The 15283-nt window shown below is 35.2% G+C and overlaps 1 protein-coding gene, 1 long non-coding RNA gene and 1 other non-coding gene across 6 annotated transcripts; 2 read left to right on the top strand and 1 right to left on the bottom strand.

Moving 5' to 3' along the window:
• The first annotated feature begins 1162 nt into the window (after positions 1 to 1162).
• LOC138882549 (U6 spliceosomal RNA) lies at positions 1163 to 1264 on the top strand. Its single transcript, XR_011404141.1, has one exon. It is a non-coding gene; the product is annotated as a U6 spliceosomal RNA (small nuclear RNA).
• Positions 1265 to 2632: 1368 nt separating this feature from the next.
• On the bottom strand, positions 2633 to 6370 carry LOC104220911 (cysteine-rich receptor-like protein kinase 19). The gene is made up of 7 exons (XM_009771876.2): positions 5290 to 6370; positions 5051 to 5185; positions 4832 to 4965; positions 3659 to 3869; positions 3303 to 3540; positions 3076 to 3226; positions 2633 to 2994 (listed from the first exon to the last, which is right to left on the bottom strand). The coding sequence occupies exons 1-7, from the start codon at positions 6368 to 6370 to the stop codon at positions 2686 to 2688; spliced, it is 2259 nt and encodes a 752-aa protein (XP_009770178.1). The 3' UTR covers positions 2633 to 2685.
• On the top strand, positions 3865 to 6744 carry LOC104220910 (uncharacterized). 4 transcript variants are annotated; one of them, XR_709611.2, is made up of 4 exons: positions 3865 to 4599; positions 4744 to 4842; positions 5551 to 5634; positions 6130 to 6744. It is a non-coding gene; the product is annotated as an uncharacterized lncRNA (long non-coding RNA). The 4 variants fall into 4 exon arrangements; XR_709610.2 differs by lacking the exon at positions 5551 to 5634; XR_011403676.1 differs by lacking the exons at positions 5551 to 5634; positions 6130 to 6744 and having other exon boundaries at positions 3865 to 4180; positions 4516 to 4599; positions 4744 to 4838.
• The last annotated feature ends 8539 nt before the right edge of the window (positions 6745 to 15283 follow it).

Raw genomic sequence — 15283 nt, 5'->3', positions numbered from 1 at the left:
GATTTGTTGAATTAATATTTGAGTCACAGTTACTGATTCGAAAATTAATTTAAAAGTTTGAGGAATCTTTTTTTAAAATTAAATAGTAATTTTGAGAATCTATTGAAGTTGGATGTTGAATCTTAGCCTATTATTTTTGGGCTAGTTGGTTGTAAATTGAAATATGGGCTATAAAATTGAAAAGTAGGGAGCCCAGTTGTTCTAATGTAAAATTTTCCCAATAAAAATAGGCTAAGAGCTGATCCCTAGTGCAATCCCATCACTATCGGAAAGTGTTTCGGGTCTTTTCCTTCGATATTTTCCTATTTTTGATTTGTACATGATTATATTTTTAAAGAAAAAAGTACAAGATATTGATAATAATGAGTGATCTTTCGGTATTTTCTTATATATATATGCGGTATTTCCCTAGTTTTGATTTGTACATGAGTATGCTTTTGTTTTACGACTCTTATATTACATGTATACCAATTATTTTATATGTGTTTCCTCATTTAATTATATAAGTATTTTGTATCATTTAATGATTATTCCAATCATTTCGTTTGAACGGTAACTTGCGTAAAAGTTCATATATTTTGTTAATATTCAATTTTATGTGTTTATTCCAGTTGATCTGGAAAAATCTAAATAGAATTTAGAGTTTTAAATATTAGTACTTTCTATCTACTTTAAATAAGGAAGGGTTCAAAAATAAATTTTATTTGATCTGAAATTCCTAAAATTTAGGCATATAATTAAATGACTATTTTATTCAAGTCTTCGTGCTACACACACATTATAAGCTAAAAGTGCAATTTCTATAATCTTTACATAAATTATCTAATGGATTTACTGTTCCCTTTTTCCTAGCTGGTATACATAAATTATAAATATATATATTTAGTTTAAATGGTTGGGTGAGTGGCTATTTAGGTTAATTTTTCTTTATATAAGACGACAAATGGGCCACTTTCCAGGGTTGGACTAACGAATATAAGAAGGCCGGCCCATTACAGTTAAGTCCAGGTACAAAAATATGGGCTTATTCAGAGGGAACGGAGTGAACAGTAGCCCAGTCCCGTCCCAACTAAAATCGCAACTAGCTAGTTAGTTGCTCCCTCATCGGCGACAGAATGAAATTTTCTTCAGTTTATTTATCGAAACCCTTACAAATAAGTTCGTCCCTTCGGGACATCCGATAAAATTGGAACGATACAGAGAAGATTAGCATGGCCCCTGCGCAAGGATGACACGCACAAATCGAGAAATGGTCCAAATTTTTTTTGCCTTTTTTCGGAGCTCCATTTTCGTGGATTTTGCTTTTTTATTCAGTTGAAATCTCTAACCTGAGTCGGTTTCCATTTCTTAATTTAGAAATATTGATTAGAGTTTTCTGCAATTTCAGTTTCTGAAGTGCATTACAAAATCTTATCCTTTGGTGTGCAATTTTTGGGTCCTGGAAGATTTAGGTCAAATGGCATTATCCCAAAGGTTTTATCTTTTGGAAAGTATATGCCAGTTTACATGTCAAGTACTTTCTGAAATTGGGTAAATTAGTGTAAATCAGAAGAATGTGTTTAATTTTGGACGAACATTTGTGTTGTTTGGTGTTTGAAATTAAAGCGTTGAAACTTTCTGTTTATAATTTCTCTTACTTTCGTTGCTAATTAAAAAAAAGCAAAAGAAGGTATGCATTTCTTCATTTGCCTCGAATGTAAAATATGGTTATGTATATGTGTATAATATGGTTAAGTATATGTGATTTGATGTTTTAAAATTCAGTAGAACTCTACTAGAACTTGAATATCCACCTCCGATCTAAACCAGTATCAAGATACGTTTACATGAATGAGCGGTAGCTAAAGAATTATCATCTCACTGAAAGTTTAATCAGTGAAAGGAAGCGCTGCGGAAACAGGAAAAACATAGAATGAAGGGAACGTTCCTAGTCTTGTTGGCTTTGCCAACTAAATGGGTTGCGAGTCAGGAAAAGTGGACATGGGGACTCAGGTCGGGGCGCAACATAATAAGAGAGTCATTCCATTTAGGGCGAGACAAAATGCACGGGCACAAATGTTGCCAGTTAATTAGATTTGTCATGGTTTAGAAAATAGGAAGAACTATGAACACCTGGGTTAAATGAGTCTGAGCTAAATAGAGCTATGTTGAGGGAATGCTGATTTCCAATTTCTCCCCCAACAACAGACTTAGGGAAACTACTAGCATTTCTAGAGCTTGGATCTTTTGTTAGATTTTTTTCTCGCCTCAATAACATGTGTGTGCGCACATGTATTTAAACTACTTCACAAAGTCATGAACCAACTCTGTACTGTAGAATTACTCGTGGATTTTTGAAAATGATCTTTGTTAATTATTGATTATATTTCAGTCTGTGGCAATGTTTTAGTGTCGTTGCTGGATCAATTAATTTAAGAAGACTGGGCTTGGCATCTAACTTGTTTACTTGAGGGAATTTCCTTCATAGGCAATCACATGTTAGACTCTACTTTAGTCATACTTCAATTCACTACTTAAACAATTTTCCTTCATCATAGGAAAATTATGAAAAAAGTTGCTAATTGTGACTGGGTGATGTATTGTATACAACAGGAACTTGCTCTACGGGATTCCGGAGACCAACTAAAGAAACTGAGGCAAAAAGACCATTTGTGAGATTAAAATGCTCCCTGAAACTTTGAAGTGTTAACGGGCTATAAGTTGGGATATAGTGAGATTATTATCCGAACAAGTAAGGTCAGGTGTGACTAAAGTCTCTTGTGTGTCATTGTCTTTATTCTTGGAAAAGGCAGGAACTTTAGGATTGGGCAAGACCTCAGTTTCATTTTTGAGCATGGAGTACACCTCCAACATCGATGGTCGGTCTTCCCATTTTTCTTGGACACACAATAGTGCAACTTGCATGTATCTCAGTTGCTCGCCTATTCGAGAATCATCTTGCAGTGACAGATCAAGAAAATCCACTCCATTGCCTTTTCCCCAAAGTTCATATGCCTGAATATTGATCGTATTAGCTTAGTTTCCACGTAGAAAATTTTGAGATTGAACTAGTTAGATAAGACAGCAAAGACTTACATATTCTAGAAGATTCAGATCGTTCTCGATTCCATATTCACTTGAATTCTTCTTTCCACCAAGGATTTGCAACAATAAAACTCCAAAACTGTAAACATCATATTTCCTGGAGTATACACCTCGCTTAATGTACTCTGGAGGAACACAACCACTACAGAACACAAGCTGCAATGTTAGGAGGTAGGAGTATTAAGTAAGTAACAGTGGTTAAGAGTCATGATATTTACTAGGTCCCGACAATCCTTCCGGTGTTTGCTTCCTTTTCATCTTTCTGGAAAAGTTTAGCTATACCAAAATCTGAGATTTTCGGTTTCATCTCATCGTCCAGTAAAATGTTGCTAGGTTTCAAGTCTCTGTGAATGACTGTGAATGCTGAGTACTCTTGTAGGTATAGAAGTCCTTGAGTAACTCCTTCTATAATACGAACCCGTGTCTCCCAATCTAACTGCAGGCTCTGTACTGGATCTGCATCAGATAATGAATTATTGGACATGTGGCATATAGATGATCATATGCCTTAAGATCTTGGATTACCATATGAAGTACTGTTATATATTTTGTAATGAGGTAGGAGTTTACGCACCATAAAGGTAGAAATCCAAACTTTTATTTGGCATGTACTCATAAACCAGTATCTTCTCGTCTCTTTCAATGCAAAAGCCCTGAAGTTGTAGAACATTGACGTGCTGTAACTTTGAAGCAAGTGTGACCTCATTCTGGAACTCTTCTATTCCTTGCTTAGAGCATGCTGAAAGCCGTTTTACTGCAATTTCTTGCCCATCACTTAACCTTCCCTGGATGACACAGGGAGCACGATTAGTAACTATACTCATCATAAAACTATACCTCCACTTACCATGTAGAGCTGTTTTCACATTTTGATATGTATATAAAAACTTCCAACTGCACAAAGTATATCAGGTATAAAAAAGGGTAGCCCGGTGCACTAAGCTCCCGCACATTGCGGGGTCCGGGAACAGCCAGACTACAAGGGTCTACTGTATGCAGTCTTACCCTGCATTTCTGCAAGAGGCTGTTTCACAGCTTGAACCCGTGAGCTCCAACTATACCAGTTACGCGAAGGCTCCTCTTCAAAGTCTATCAGGTATATGCATGGATAAGTGGTTGACAATACACATTGAGGGCTAAAAAGAGCATAAGATTAGCTCAAATTTTCTACTTGAATGTACAATAAGAAAACGTTCAAAGTGGTTAGAGGGATGTGCATAAAATAAAGGCTTCATAGGGAATGAAACAGAGATTTGTTGCTTCAGGTTTCATTCGTACTTTTATAGATGAAGGTTTCTTTTGATTTACTCCAAAATATGGTTTTGATGCACCAATTAAAAGTCGATTTAAGCACTGGATTTTGTTTCATCTACTTCTACATGACTGCTTTATAAATTGAGTACTCCGCTGTTTCACTCTTTTCTGTTTCAGAGATGTGAATGAAGACAAACAAACAAACACAAGATTTACATTCCTCTGATGAGGTTACTAATAACACTTGAAGGTATTCAGAAGGTATGTTATGCACTAACCAGGGACTTGTTAATTCTATTTCTTTTGTTTTCTTTATTGAATATGGCTATTTCAGAATGCTGCCAAGGTGGTTATTCTAATTTCTTGCCATCGTTGTTTCCCTATTTCTGATATATTATGCTACAGATTCTCTGATCTCATGGCCGCCTAGCATTACTGACACATAATTTGAATCACCTGTAAAAGGATAAAGCAAAAGTTGGGTTATCAATACCTTATAAACAGGTCCATATCCTCCCTCTCCAAGCTTGTTCTTAATTGAGAAATTGTCTGTAGCTGCTTTTATTTGATCAAGGCTGAAAACTTTTAGGTTACGACCTATAGCTCTTTCATTCAATTCCCCGATCCCTATAATCAAAGGAAAACTTTTCAGTTCCAGTATATTCTGGTTGGTCATTTAAAAGAAATAGTGACAAGGGGTTGAATTATTTACCTTCGGATCTTATGGTTTTCTTTTTCAAGATACACACTATTGTACTTAGTAGGAGAATGGTGAGGGTGAGTGTTGGCAGAAGAATTGCCAGTAACCTTCGGTCGCTGCTGCTTTGATCTTCTTCTTCGTCCTGAGCTGTAAGGAAAGTATTAATTTGTGAAAAAACATTAGTTGATAGAGCTGAGTGAATAGGAGTTAGTGAATCTTGAAATGGTAGCAAAGCTCTCTATGATTTAAACCTGCTTTTGACAGCTCCCAATCGACATCATCACTAGGTATTTGGAATGCAGCAAAACCAAGAAGCCCCTTATCCTTTGCATAAGAAACTTTAGTTCTGATAGCTTCGACATCATCATAACCAATCCAAAATGATCCAATGGTGACATAGTTCACAACAAATGTGGAATTATAGACTGGTGTGACTCCATAACTTTTCATATACTGCTTGATGTATCTGTAGCTCATTGATCCATCGGGTGTTATTGCCAAACCTCTTGCAGGTAAGCGTACCGTGTTACGTTTTGGATTCACAAGTGTCCATGCATAACCATGGTATGCCAAACCTAGAATTATTTTATTGGCTGGTAATCCACTCTTGATCCATTCCTTTATACCATAGTCTGTATTTAATTTGCTAGTAGGGTCATATAAAGCTGCATGTGGTCCTGTAAAATTTTCTTTTGTAGGCAAGTAGTAGTCATATGCTTTGAGATGAACCCAATCAAAACTTCTGATAATTGTATCTACTGGATAGGACATAGAATCTAGCATAGGTGAGTAGTACGCTCCCATAGTCAAGATCAGTCTTCTTGTACCAGAACTCTTGGACTCAGAATTAATCGCTGTCCGCCACTCTTCAATGAATGATCTCATATTAGTCATGTTTGCATCTGTGTTTGGGTTGACACCATGAAGATCCAGCCCTTGAAATCCATATTGTCGAGCAGTTTTTATTGATGTTGTGATGAAATATTTCCTACGAGAAAACTGGCTAGTCATCGCGAAAAAGTTAGGGGACTCATCCCTTCCTCCCCAGATGGATAAAAGTGTGATAACTGAGGGATTCTTTTGCTTGACAGTGTTTGAGAAAGTAGAGATATACGGTTCATCAGAGTGAGATATGTAAAGCTCAAAAGTTGAAGTGCTGATATGTGCAAAGGCAAAGTGAATGTGTGTGAACAGAGTAGAAGGAATTTCAGGAACTGGAAACTCACTGCCAGCATGCCAGAAACCAGATTTTATCCAAGCTGTTGCATCAGAACAACTCGAAAATGGAAGAACAAGTAGAAAGAGGAAGGAGAAAAGGTTTTTTGAAGACATTTGAAATTAACAGTAAGATTCTTCTTTAGCAAAGTCCTCTTGCCTTTCAGAACCAGCAGTACATATCTAACTTTCAACCATGTAATATTTCTTGGTAAAGTGCCTTGTAACACGATACCAGTTATTCTTGGTGAAGTGTCTGTGTTGATGAAAGGTAGCAGATACTGGAATAGTCGAGGTGCACCCAAATTGGCTATACACCACCGTCATAAAAAATAAAAAAAAAGTGCCTTGTAACACGATATGTAGAGGTCTCATAAGTCATAACTAAGTTGTTGATTTGCCTAACCCCGTTGCTTGTAAAGATTGAATTGGTCAATTTTTGTATGCTTGTTCTTTATGATCAAAAAGGTTTTTGGTTGCTTTCGTAGAAACTCCTGGTGCATTTTGGAAGTCAATATGAATTTGGCTTTTAGGAAAAGAACATGAAATTTTGGTATTTGGTCCAATCTTGTTGTGGAAGCCAAATGTATATAGTGTGAATAAGTCATAACTACTATACCAAAAATTATGACAGTCACCAAATAATAAATAAGATAATAAAACAACAATAAAAGGAACACCTGGTGCATATTGAGAAAATAAACATGGAAAATGACACTGTATAGCCACACTTAAAATAATAGCCATATATATATATATATATATATATATATATATATATATATATATAGTTTTTTTATCCCTCTGGGATAGGGGTAAGGTTTGCGTACACTCTATCCTCCCCAGACCCAACTTATGGGATCCTACTGAGTTATTGTTGTTGTTATATGTTATATACAAAAAAATATACTCCCTCTGTTTCAATTTATGTGAACTTATTTCATTTTTTGTCCATTCAAAAAAGAATGACCCCTTTCTAAATTTGGAAACAATTTAGCTGAAACTTACAATTCTACCCTTAGTGAGAAACTTTTATAACCACACAAATATTCTGGGCCCCTTTTTGACTTGTTTAGGACCATAAATTCCAAAAATCTTCATTTTTTCTTAAACTTCGTGCCCAATCAAACATGTTCACATAGATTGGAACGGAGGGAGTATAAATTTTATATACTTTTACGGTTATAGAATGCAGATAGTTTTAGGCGCCGGTCCAAAAGTTACCTTTGTCCAAGTAAATACGATTTGACAAGTGTAGATTCCTTGCATTTTCGTAACAAAGTCCTCTGACTTTTATGCCACTGCCGTGCATGGCATTTCTCTCATATCTGGGGTTTGTAGACCATACCTTGTACGTGAGCTCCAAGTGATTCAATAACATGACTCAACGTGCAACAAATTTAGTAAATTTAGCTCTAAAAAGCATAATAGTCAACTGAGGCAAATTTGATTGGTTATTTTCCAAAATTTTCTGATTTGTTTTTTTTTTTTTTTTTTTTAAATCTTTCTTAGATTATGAATCTTTGCTATGAAATTTGGCTGTTATCTGCACGTGAGTTTGCTCATATTGTTGGTCCCAAACTCGGATAAAAGGAGGAGGATTGCGGTATGCAAGCAATTAACTAGCCAATTTACGATGAGTACTCGTAGTATAGATAGTGTTGGGACGTGCTCAGTTTAAATAGAGAATCATGGTTTGTATAGTCGATCACAACTTGTTTGGGATTGAGGCATAGTGGTTATTACTATGAAATTTTGGGTTTTAATATTATAATTTTCGAATCAATATTTGCCACTCTATTTACATAAAGTGTAAAATAAATAAGTGATGATAGGCTATAATTACGTATTTTAGTCGCTTATTACACTCGAGTTTACTGCACTTTAATTGAGTTTGAGCTTTAATCGCTAGTGTTTTGCACTAAGTGTGTGTTTTATGTCTTGTAGGAGCGATTCCGAGCTATATAGATGTTATAGAATGAAATTAAGTGATTTTGAGCTTTGAAGTCTGAGTAAAAGCTCAAGGAATTAAGCCGCGATCGGGTTCGGGGGTCAAATTTGATAATTAAGAACGAACGAAGACTCGAGAAGGCATATTGCGCACTATCTAGTAAAATAGATATAACATTTTGCTCAGAACTCCATTTGCACTCCACAATATATGGTTGGAAAGATAACTCAAAGGGATACAACTTTCATGTTTTACGTTTTTCCAAATTCTAAACGGAACAGGGTAAAAAGTTCGCGTCAATAGCACGATCACGCTAATCTAGCACGGCCAAGGTAGAATGTTAGGGCACTAGCGCGGTCACTAGCGCGTCCAGTAGCGCGACCGCGCTAGTCCAGACGGAAAAACAGATCTGAAGGGTACTTTTGGAGGTTCAAGACCAATCCCCTCAACCTAAAAAGAGTCTAGCTCGCCCACAACAAGGGTATGCAGCTTTGGAGAGCCGGAGAGGAGCACAAGGAGAGGAAGCAATTGGGTATCAATCCATATCTCCTTCTATGGTTATTTTTTTACCATTGTTCATGAATTCTTTTGTAGTTTTTATCATTGTTATGAATAGCTAACTCTTTTAATCTAAGGTTTTTGGTGAACCCGTTGTGGATGAACTTGTTGTTATATTAATATAGTTTGAGTTGGTTGTTAATCTTTATTTGTTCAACTACGTTTTGATTTTTGTTAGTTGAAGGGATCCTCAATTAGCCGTTCCTATTTATTATGTATCTGCTTGACAGAGAGTGCATATTTAGGTAATTGTTTGAACAACATCACTCCCGGAGTATAGGCGAGAGTCATAACCGAGGGTTTAGAGGTTGGAGTAGAGATAACGATACCTCGAATGCGATCTAAGTGAACTGTAATGCGAATCTAGCTAGCGTAGCTTGAGAGAATGCGTCTAGTAAATTATTATAATTACTTGAGAGAGAGTTATGATAGCTGGAGAGTTCATAATCGGTAGAGATAACTAATTCATAGCTATAAGAAATATACGACTAAGGAAATTTACAACGGGGGAAGCCATTACCTTAGGCCTTTATTTCAATTGTCTACATTTTTGCGTATTAATTAACCTTTGTTTTATTGATTCGATTAGTTGTCGTAGTAATTATAACACCACTTGTATTCGCAAAGTTTGAGGAGGTTGACTAATAAGAATTTAGTACTTCACAGACTTCTCTTGATACGTTAATTCCCTGTGGGATTCCACTCGGGACATAATACCCCAGATTATATTTACAATGTCCGCGTAGTCTTTTAATAGGCTTAGTTGAGCGTGATCAATAAACATTAAATACTTGAGTGTTTCTATCATAAAAAGTTGATATTATTCACGTGTGTTTCATTTAATTCGACTGATTAACAATGGCTTTGCCAATTTTGTGTCTTCTACTTTGACCTTAGAACAGGATGAGAGGTACTTGGGTGATTTGTACAAATAGGATGATTTGAGACCACCGTTTATATTTTGTTCCCGTTTAAGCAAGTTTTGTAAAATAAACTCGGCGCTACACGACCGAGGATGAATGGCAAAATTATGTTTGTTCAATTGTTCACAAATTTTAATTAACGGACGTGCAAAATTTGATACTATTTTTATTCTACCCATCTTGTTACATTGTTCACACGTTTTGCTAGATGGAAAAATTTTGTAGCCGGGGCAGAACTTTGATATATGTATTTTGTTAAATTATTTAAAAGTTTTACCAGATGAGTAAATCTTGTCTTGTTCACAGGCTTTTTGCCAGACGAACAAAATTTGGTACTATATTCATTCAACCTATCTTATTAAATTGTTCACAAATTTTTCCCATCTAAGTAAAACTTGCATAACAGTGGAAAATTCCTAGGAAGGAAAACAGAAAGTGTTAGAGTGAAAAGAATAGGAAAAAAGTGAACTGCATAAAACATTAATAAGAAGTTATATGGGGAGATGTGGGAAGGAAAATAAGTGTTTTTGGGGATAAAAATTATCCTAGGAAGACAAAAAAGTTGTGCTTCCAATTTGTATTTGTTTTTTGTCCAATGGATATGAAACAGAGACAATTGATTTATTCGGTGAGCTACGATTTGTAATAATTTTCAGCTTAAAGAATATTTTGAGTTAATTGAGAAAAATTGCGCTAATTTTTTTTAATTTAAAATCACACATTGTGAATTTCTCTTTGTTAAAGACAATCTTGATTCAAGATCATTTCCCAATTTTGTTACTTATAAAAATTGTGTTTCTCTTTCAAATTCTATTTGGGTGACGCTAAACAACCCAACTGGTGTGACCCAACTTTGGCAATACTAGTGAAAAGACATCCAAGACTCCCTAACTAATTAGCTTATATTTTTCCATCAAAACACAAAATTAAATTTCAAACTTTGAAATATGTGAAAATTAAATGTTGGGAGCTGAAGAGTCTTGTGTATTATATTTGTATTTCCATTATATTTATGTGTATTTTATGTTTATACAAATTATATGATTTAGTGTGTATATAAATTATTATATTTTCTTCCTTTCTTAAAAACAAATACGGTATATGATTTATTATACTTCCTTCATATCAAACCAAGTCAAGTGGACATTTTACCCTATCTAAAAGATGGATTCAAACCAAGAAAATTCGGTGGTGCAAGAAAATATGAATCCATATCTACTTATTATTTATATTTCATAATTAAATTGCTAATTATATCCCAAAATATAACGATTGGTGTCAATTGACTAGTGGAACCATAGTAAACGTAATTATATGGTCGCTATCAATATACGCATGACCTTAATGAATGAAATTATATGTTGGCTACTATAAACATATATATAAACGTTCAATGTAACTATATATAAAGCGCAACAATGTAATTAACTAGTGTCAATATCTATTTATTATTTATATTTCATAATTAAATTGCTAATTGAATCCTAAAATATAACGATTGGTGTCAATTGACTAGTGGAACCATAGTAAACGTAATTTATGGTCGCTATCAATATCTACTTATTATATATATAGACGTTCAATGTAACTATATATAAAGCGCAACAATGTAATTAACTAGCATCAATATCTACTTATTATTTATATTTCATAGTTAAATTGCTAATTATATCCAAAATATAATGATTGGTGTCAATTGACTAGTGAAACCATAGTAAATGTAATTATATGGTCGCTATCAATATACGCATGACCTTAATGAATGACATTATATGTTGGCTACTACACACACACATATAGACGTTCAATGTAACATATATAAAGCGCAACAGTAATTAACTAGCATCAATATCTACTTATTATTTATATTTCATAATTAAATTGCAAATTATATCCCAAAATATAACGATTGGTGTCAATTGACTAGTGGAACCATAGTAAACGTAATTTATGGGCGTTATCAATATCTACTTATTATATATATATATATATATATATATATATATATATATATATATATATATATATATATATATATAGAGAGAGAGAGAGAGAGAGACATTCAATGTAACTATATATAAAGTGCAACAATGTAATTAACTAGTATCAATATCTACTTATTATTTATATTTCATAATTAAATTGCTAATTATATCCAAAATATAACGATTGTTGTCAATTTACTAGTGGAACCATAGTAAACGTAATTTTATGGTTGCTATCAATATCTACTTATTATATATATAGACGTTCAATGTAACTATATATAAAGCGCAACAATATAATTAACTAGTGTCAATATCTACTTATTATTTATATTTCATAATTAAATTGCTAATTATATCCCAAAATATAACGATTGGCGTCAATCGACTAGTGGAACCATAGTAAACGTAATTTATGGTCGCTATCAATATCTACTTATTATATATATAGACGTTCATTGTAACTATATATATAAAGCGTAACAATGTAATTAACTAGTATAAATATCTACTTATTATTTATATTTCATAATTAAATTGCTAATTATATCCCAAAATATAACGATTGGTGTCAATTGACTAGTGGAATCATAGTGTCGCGACCCCAAATACCCGGTCGTTATGACGCCTATCACATTACTAGGCAAGCTAACCCAAACCATTAACCACAACAAGTTTCTTTTATAAAACCATTTTCTAACACAGGTTTAGATACCAAATTTCCGTAATAAGTGTTTAAGACAACAAAATATAAGCGGAAGTCAAATAAACATGAACTGCACAGCCCCAAATATCTGGTGTCACGAGTCTAGAGCCTCTACTACATAACTGACTGTCTGATATAACATAAGTCTATAAAATGCGGAAAAGAACAAGATAAGAAGGAGAAAACAGGGCTGTGGACGCCCTTGAAATCTCCGACAACCTCTGGATCAGCTGAAGACCCTCACTCTGTCACTCGGGCACCTGGATCTGCACACAAGGTACAGGGAGTAACGTGAATATGCCAACTCAATAAGTAACTAAAGTAAATAAGGTCTGAAAGCAGTGACGAGCAGTTAAAAATCATATAACTGAATAAACAACAAGATAACAAATCCATTTCACAGTTTAAAACCAGTTTCATCGTAAAATTATCAACTTCAGCTTAAATACTTGAAATCATATACTTAGCAATTTTTCCAACAGAGGCTATTTTTAAAAGAAGAGTGAAATCAGTGAAAATATCATAACTGGGCCCCTCGGGCAAGGTATCACTCAGAATATGGCCTCTCGAGCAGCATCTCAGTCACTCGTGACTCACTTTCGTCACTCAGTACTCACTCTCATTAATATCTCATAATAATAGAAATCATAGTAACCGATGCGGCGTGAAACCCGATCCATAACTCACACATATATAAATATCCTCGCTATTAGATTCTCAACCTTTCTCAATCATTAACCTCACAGCCTCTCGGGCACAATAGTAGAAATTAGGGAACTCAATCCGAATAGTCCTCACATTTAGAAGTGGAGCGATAAAACCAGTTTTAAATATTTAAACAGGTAAAACATGATTGAGAATATGCTTTCAACAAGTAAAGTGAGAAAAATAATAAAAATGCCCCTAAAGGTCTCAACAGGTCGGCACAAGGCCTCAAACATGGCATACAACCCATAATACAGTATAAATGACTAAAGTACGGAATAATATAAGATTCCAAATTAAATACGCGGCTTAACAGTCGCTACGGGATGGACCAAGTCACAATCCCTATCGGTGCACGCCCACACGCTCGTCACCTAGCATGTGCGTCACCGCATTTATCAAAATGAGTCAAATATCAGGGTTTTGTACCCTCAGTTCCAGATTTACAATGGTTACTTACCTCAAACCGGTGAAAATACTACTCCGCGATGCCTTTGCCCCTCGAATTGGCCTCCGCTAGCGTTAAATCTATTCAAAATCAGAATCACGGCATCAAAATATGCTAAGGGAACGAAGCCCAAGCGAAAACAATCAAATAATATCGAAAATCCTGAAACTGGCCAAACCCGACCCCTGACCTACGTTTTGAAATTCGATAATTTTTACATCAATAACTTTCTTATCTCCCCACGAGTTCGTACATATCAAAAGTTCTGAAATCCGACCTCAAATGGTCCTTCACATCCTCAAGCAAATGTCTAAGTTTCCAAGCCCTAGTTTCCCCAATTTTAGCCCTTAAATTCCATCAATCAAAGCTCTAATCCGTGAAATAGTAGCATAGGAACGAGTTTTAGGTCAAAATTCCTTACCTCAATGAAGTTCCCTTGAAATCCCTCTTCAAAATCGTCCAAAAAGCTCTCAAGCCGAATTAGAAATGGTGAAAACAGCTCAAAATCGCGAAGAGCACAATTTACACCTTCTGCCCAGGCATTTTCGCATCCGTGGCCCTATTTACCGCTTCTACGGTACCATATTTGCGGTTATTCATCCGTTTTTGCGAAAATCACTTAACTCACCACTTTCCGCATCTGCGGTGCCATTCCCGTATCTGCGGCATCGCAGGTGCGGTACCTATAACCGCTTCTGCGGTTTCCTGACACCTTACTGAATTCCGCTTCTGCGGCCCCTTTCGCTCATATGCAGCGTCGCACCTGCGGTCCCCAATTCACAGGAGCGTAAATACCAGAAACAGCACAATCTGCAGTTGCAACAATTCCTCAAACTCTCCGTCGACCATCCGAAATCACCCCCAGGCTCCCGGGACCTCAACCAAAAGCACCAACGTATCCCAAAACCTTATTCGAATTTGTACCAATCTTCAAAATACCTCAAACAACATCAAATCAACCAAAACACACCAGATTCAAGCCTAAGTTCCCAAAATCTTCCGAATTCTGCTTTTGATAAAAAATCCAACCAAACCACGTCCGAATGACCTGAAATTTTGCACACACATCCCAAATGACAAAATGGAGCTACTGCAACTCTCGTAATTTCATTCTGACCCCTATATCAAAATCTCACCTATTAACCGAAAATCACCAAAAATCCGATTTCGCCAATTCAAGCCTAAATCTACCCTGAACCTCCAAAACTCATTCTGATCACGCTCCTAAGTCCCAAATCATCTCTCGAAGCTAACCAAACCATCAGAACTCATATCCGATCCCTCTAATACATAAGTCAACATCTAGTTGACTTTTCCAACTTAAACTCACTCTAAAGAGACTAAGTGTCTCAAACCTTACCAAATCCTTTCCGAACTCAATCCGACCAATCTGATACCACATAAAATGGATAAACAAAGCATAAAGAGGCAGTAATGGGGGAAACAGAGCGCTAACTCATGAGACGACTGGCCGGGTCGTCACTCATAGTAAACGTAATTTATGGTCGCTATCAATATTTACTTATTATATATATAGACGTTCAATGTAACTATATATAAAGCGCAACAATATAATTAACTAGCATTAATATCTACTTATTATTTATACTTCATAATTAAATTGCTAATTATATCCAAAATATAATGATTAGTGTCAATTGAATAGTGGAACCAAAGTAAACATAATTATATGGTCACTATCAATATACGCATGACCTTAATTAATGAAAGTATATGTTGGCTAGTATACACAT

This window comes from Nicotiana sylvestris, chromosome 11 (genome assembly GCF_000393655.2).
Source record: "Nicotiana sylvestris chromosome 11, ASM39365v2, whole genome shotgun sequence".
NCBI classification, from domain to species: Eukaryota; Viridiplantae; Streptophyta; class Magnoliopsida; order Solanales; family Solanaceae; genus Nicotiana; species Nicotiana sylvestris.
This window is presented reverse-complemented; position numbering and strand designations above follow the sequence as displayed.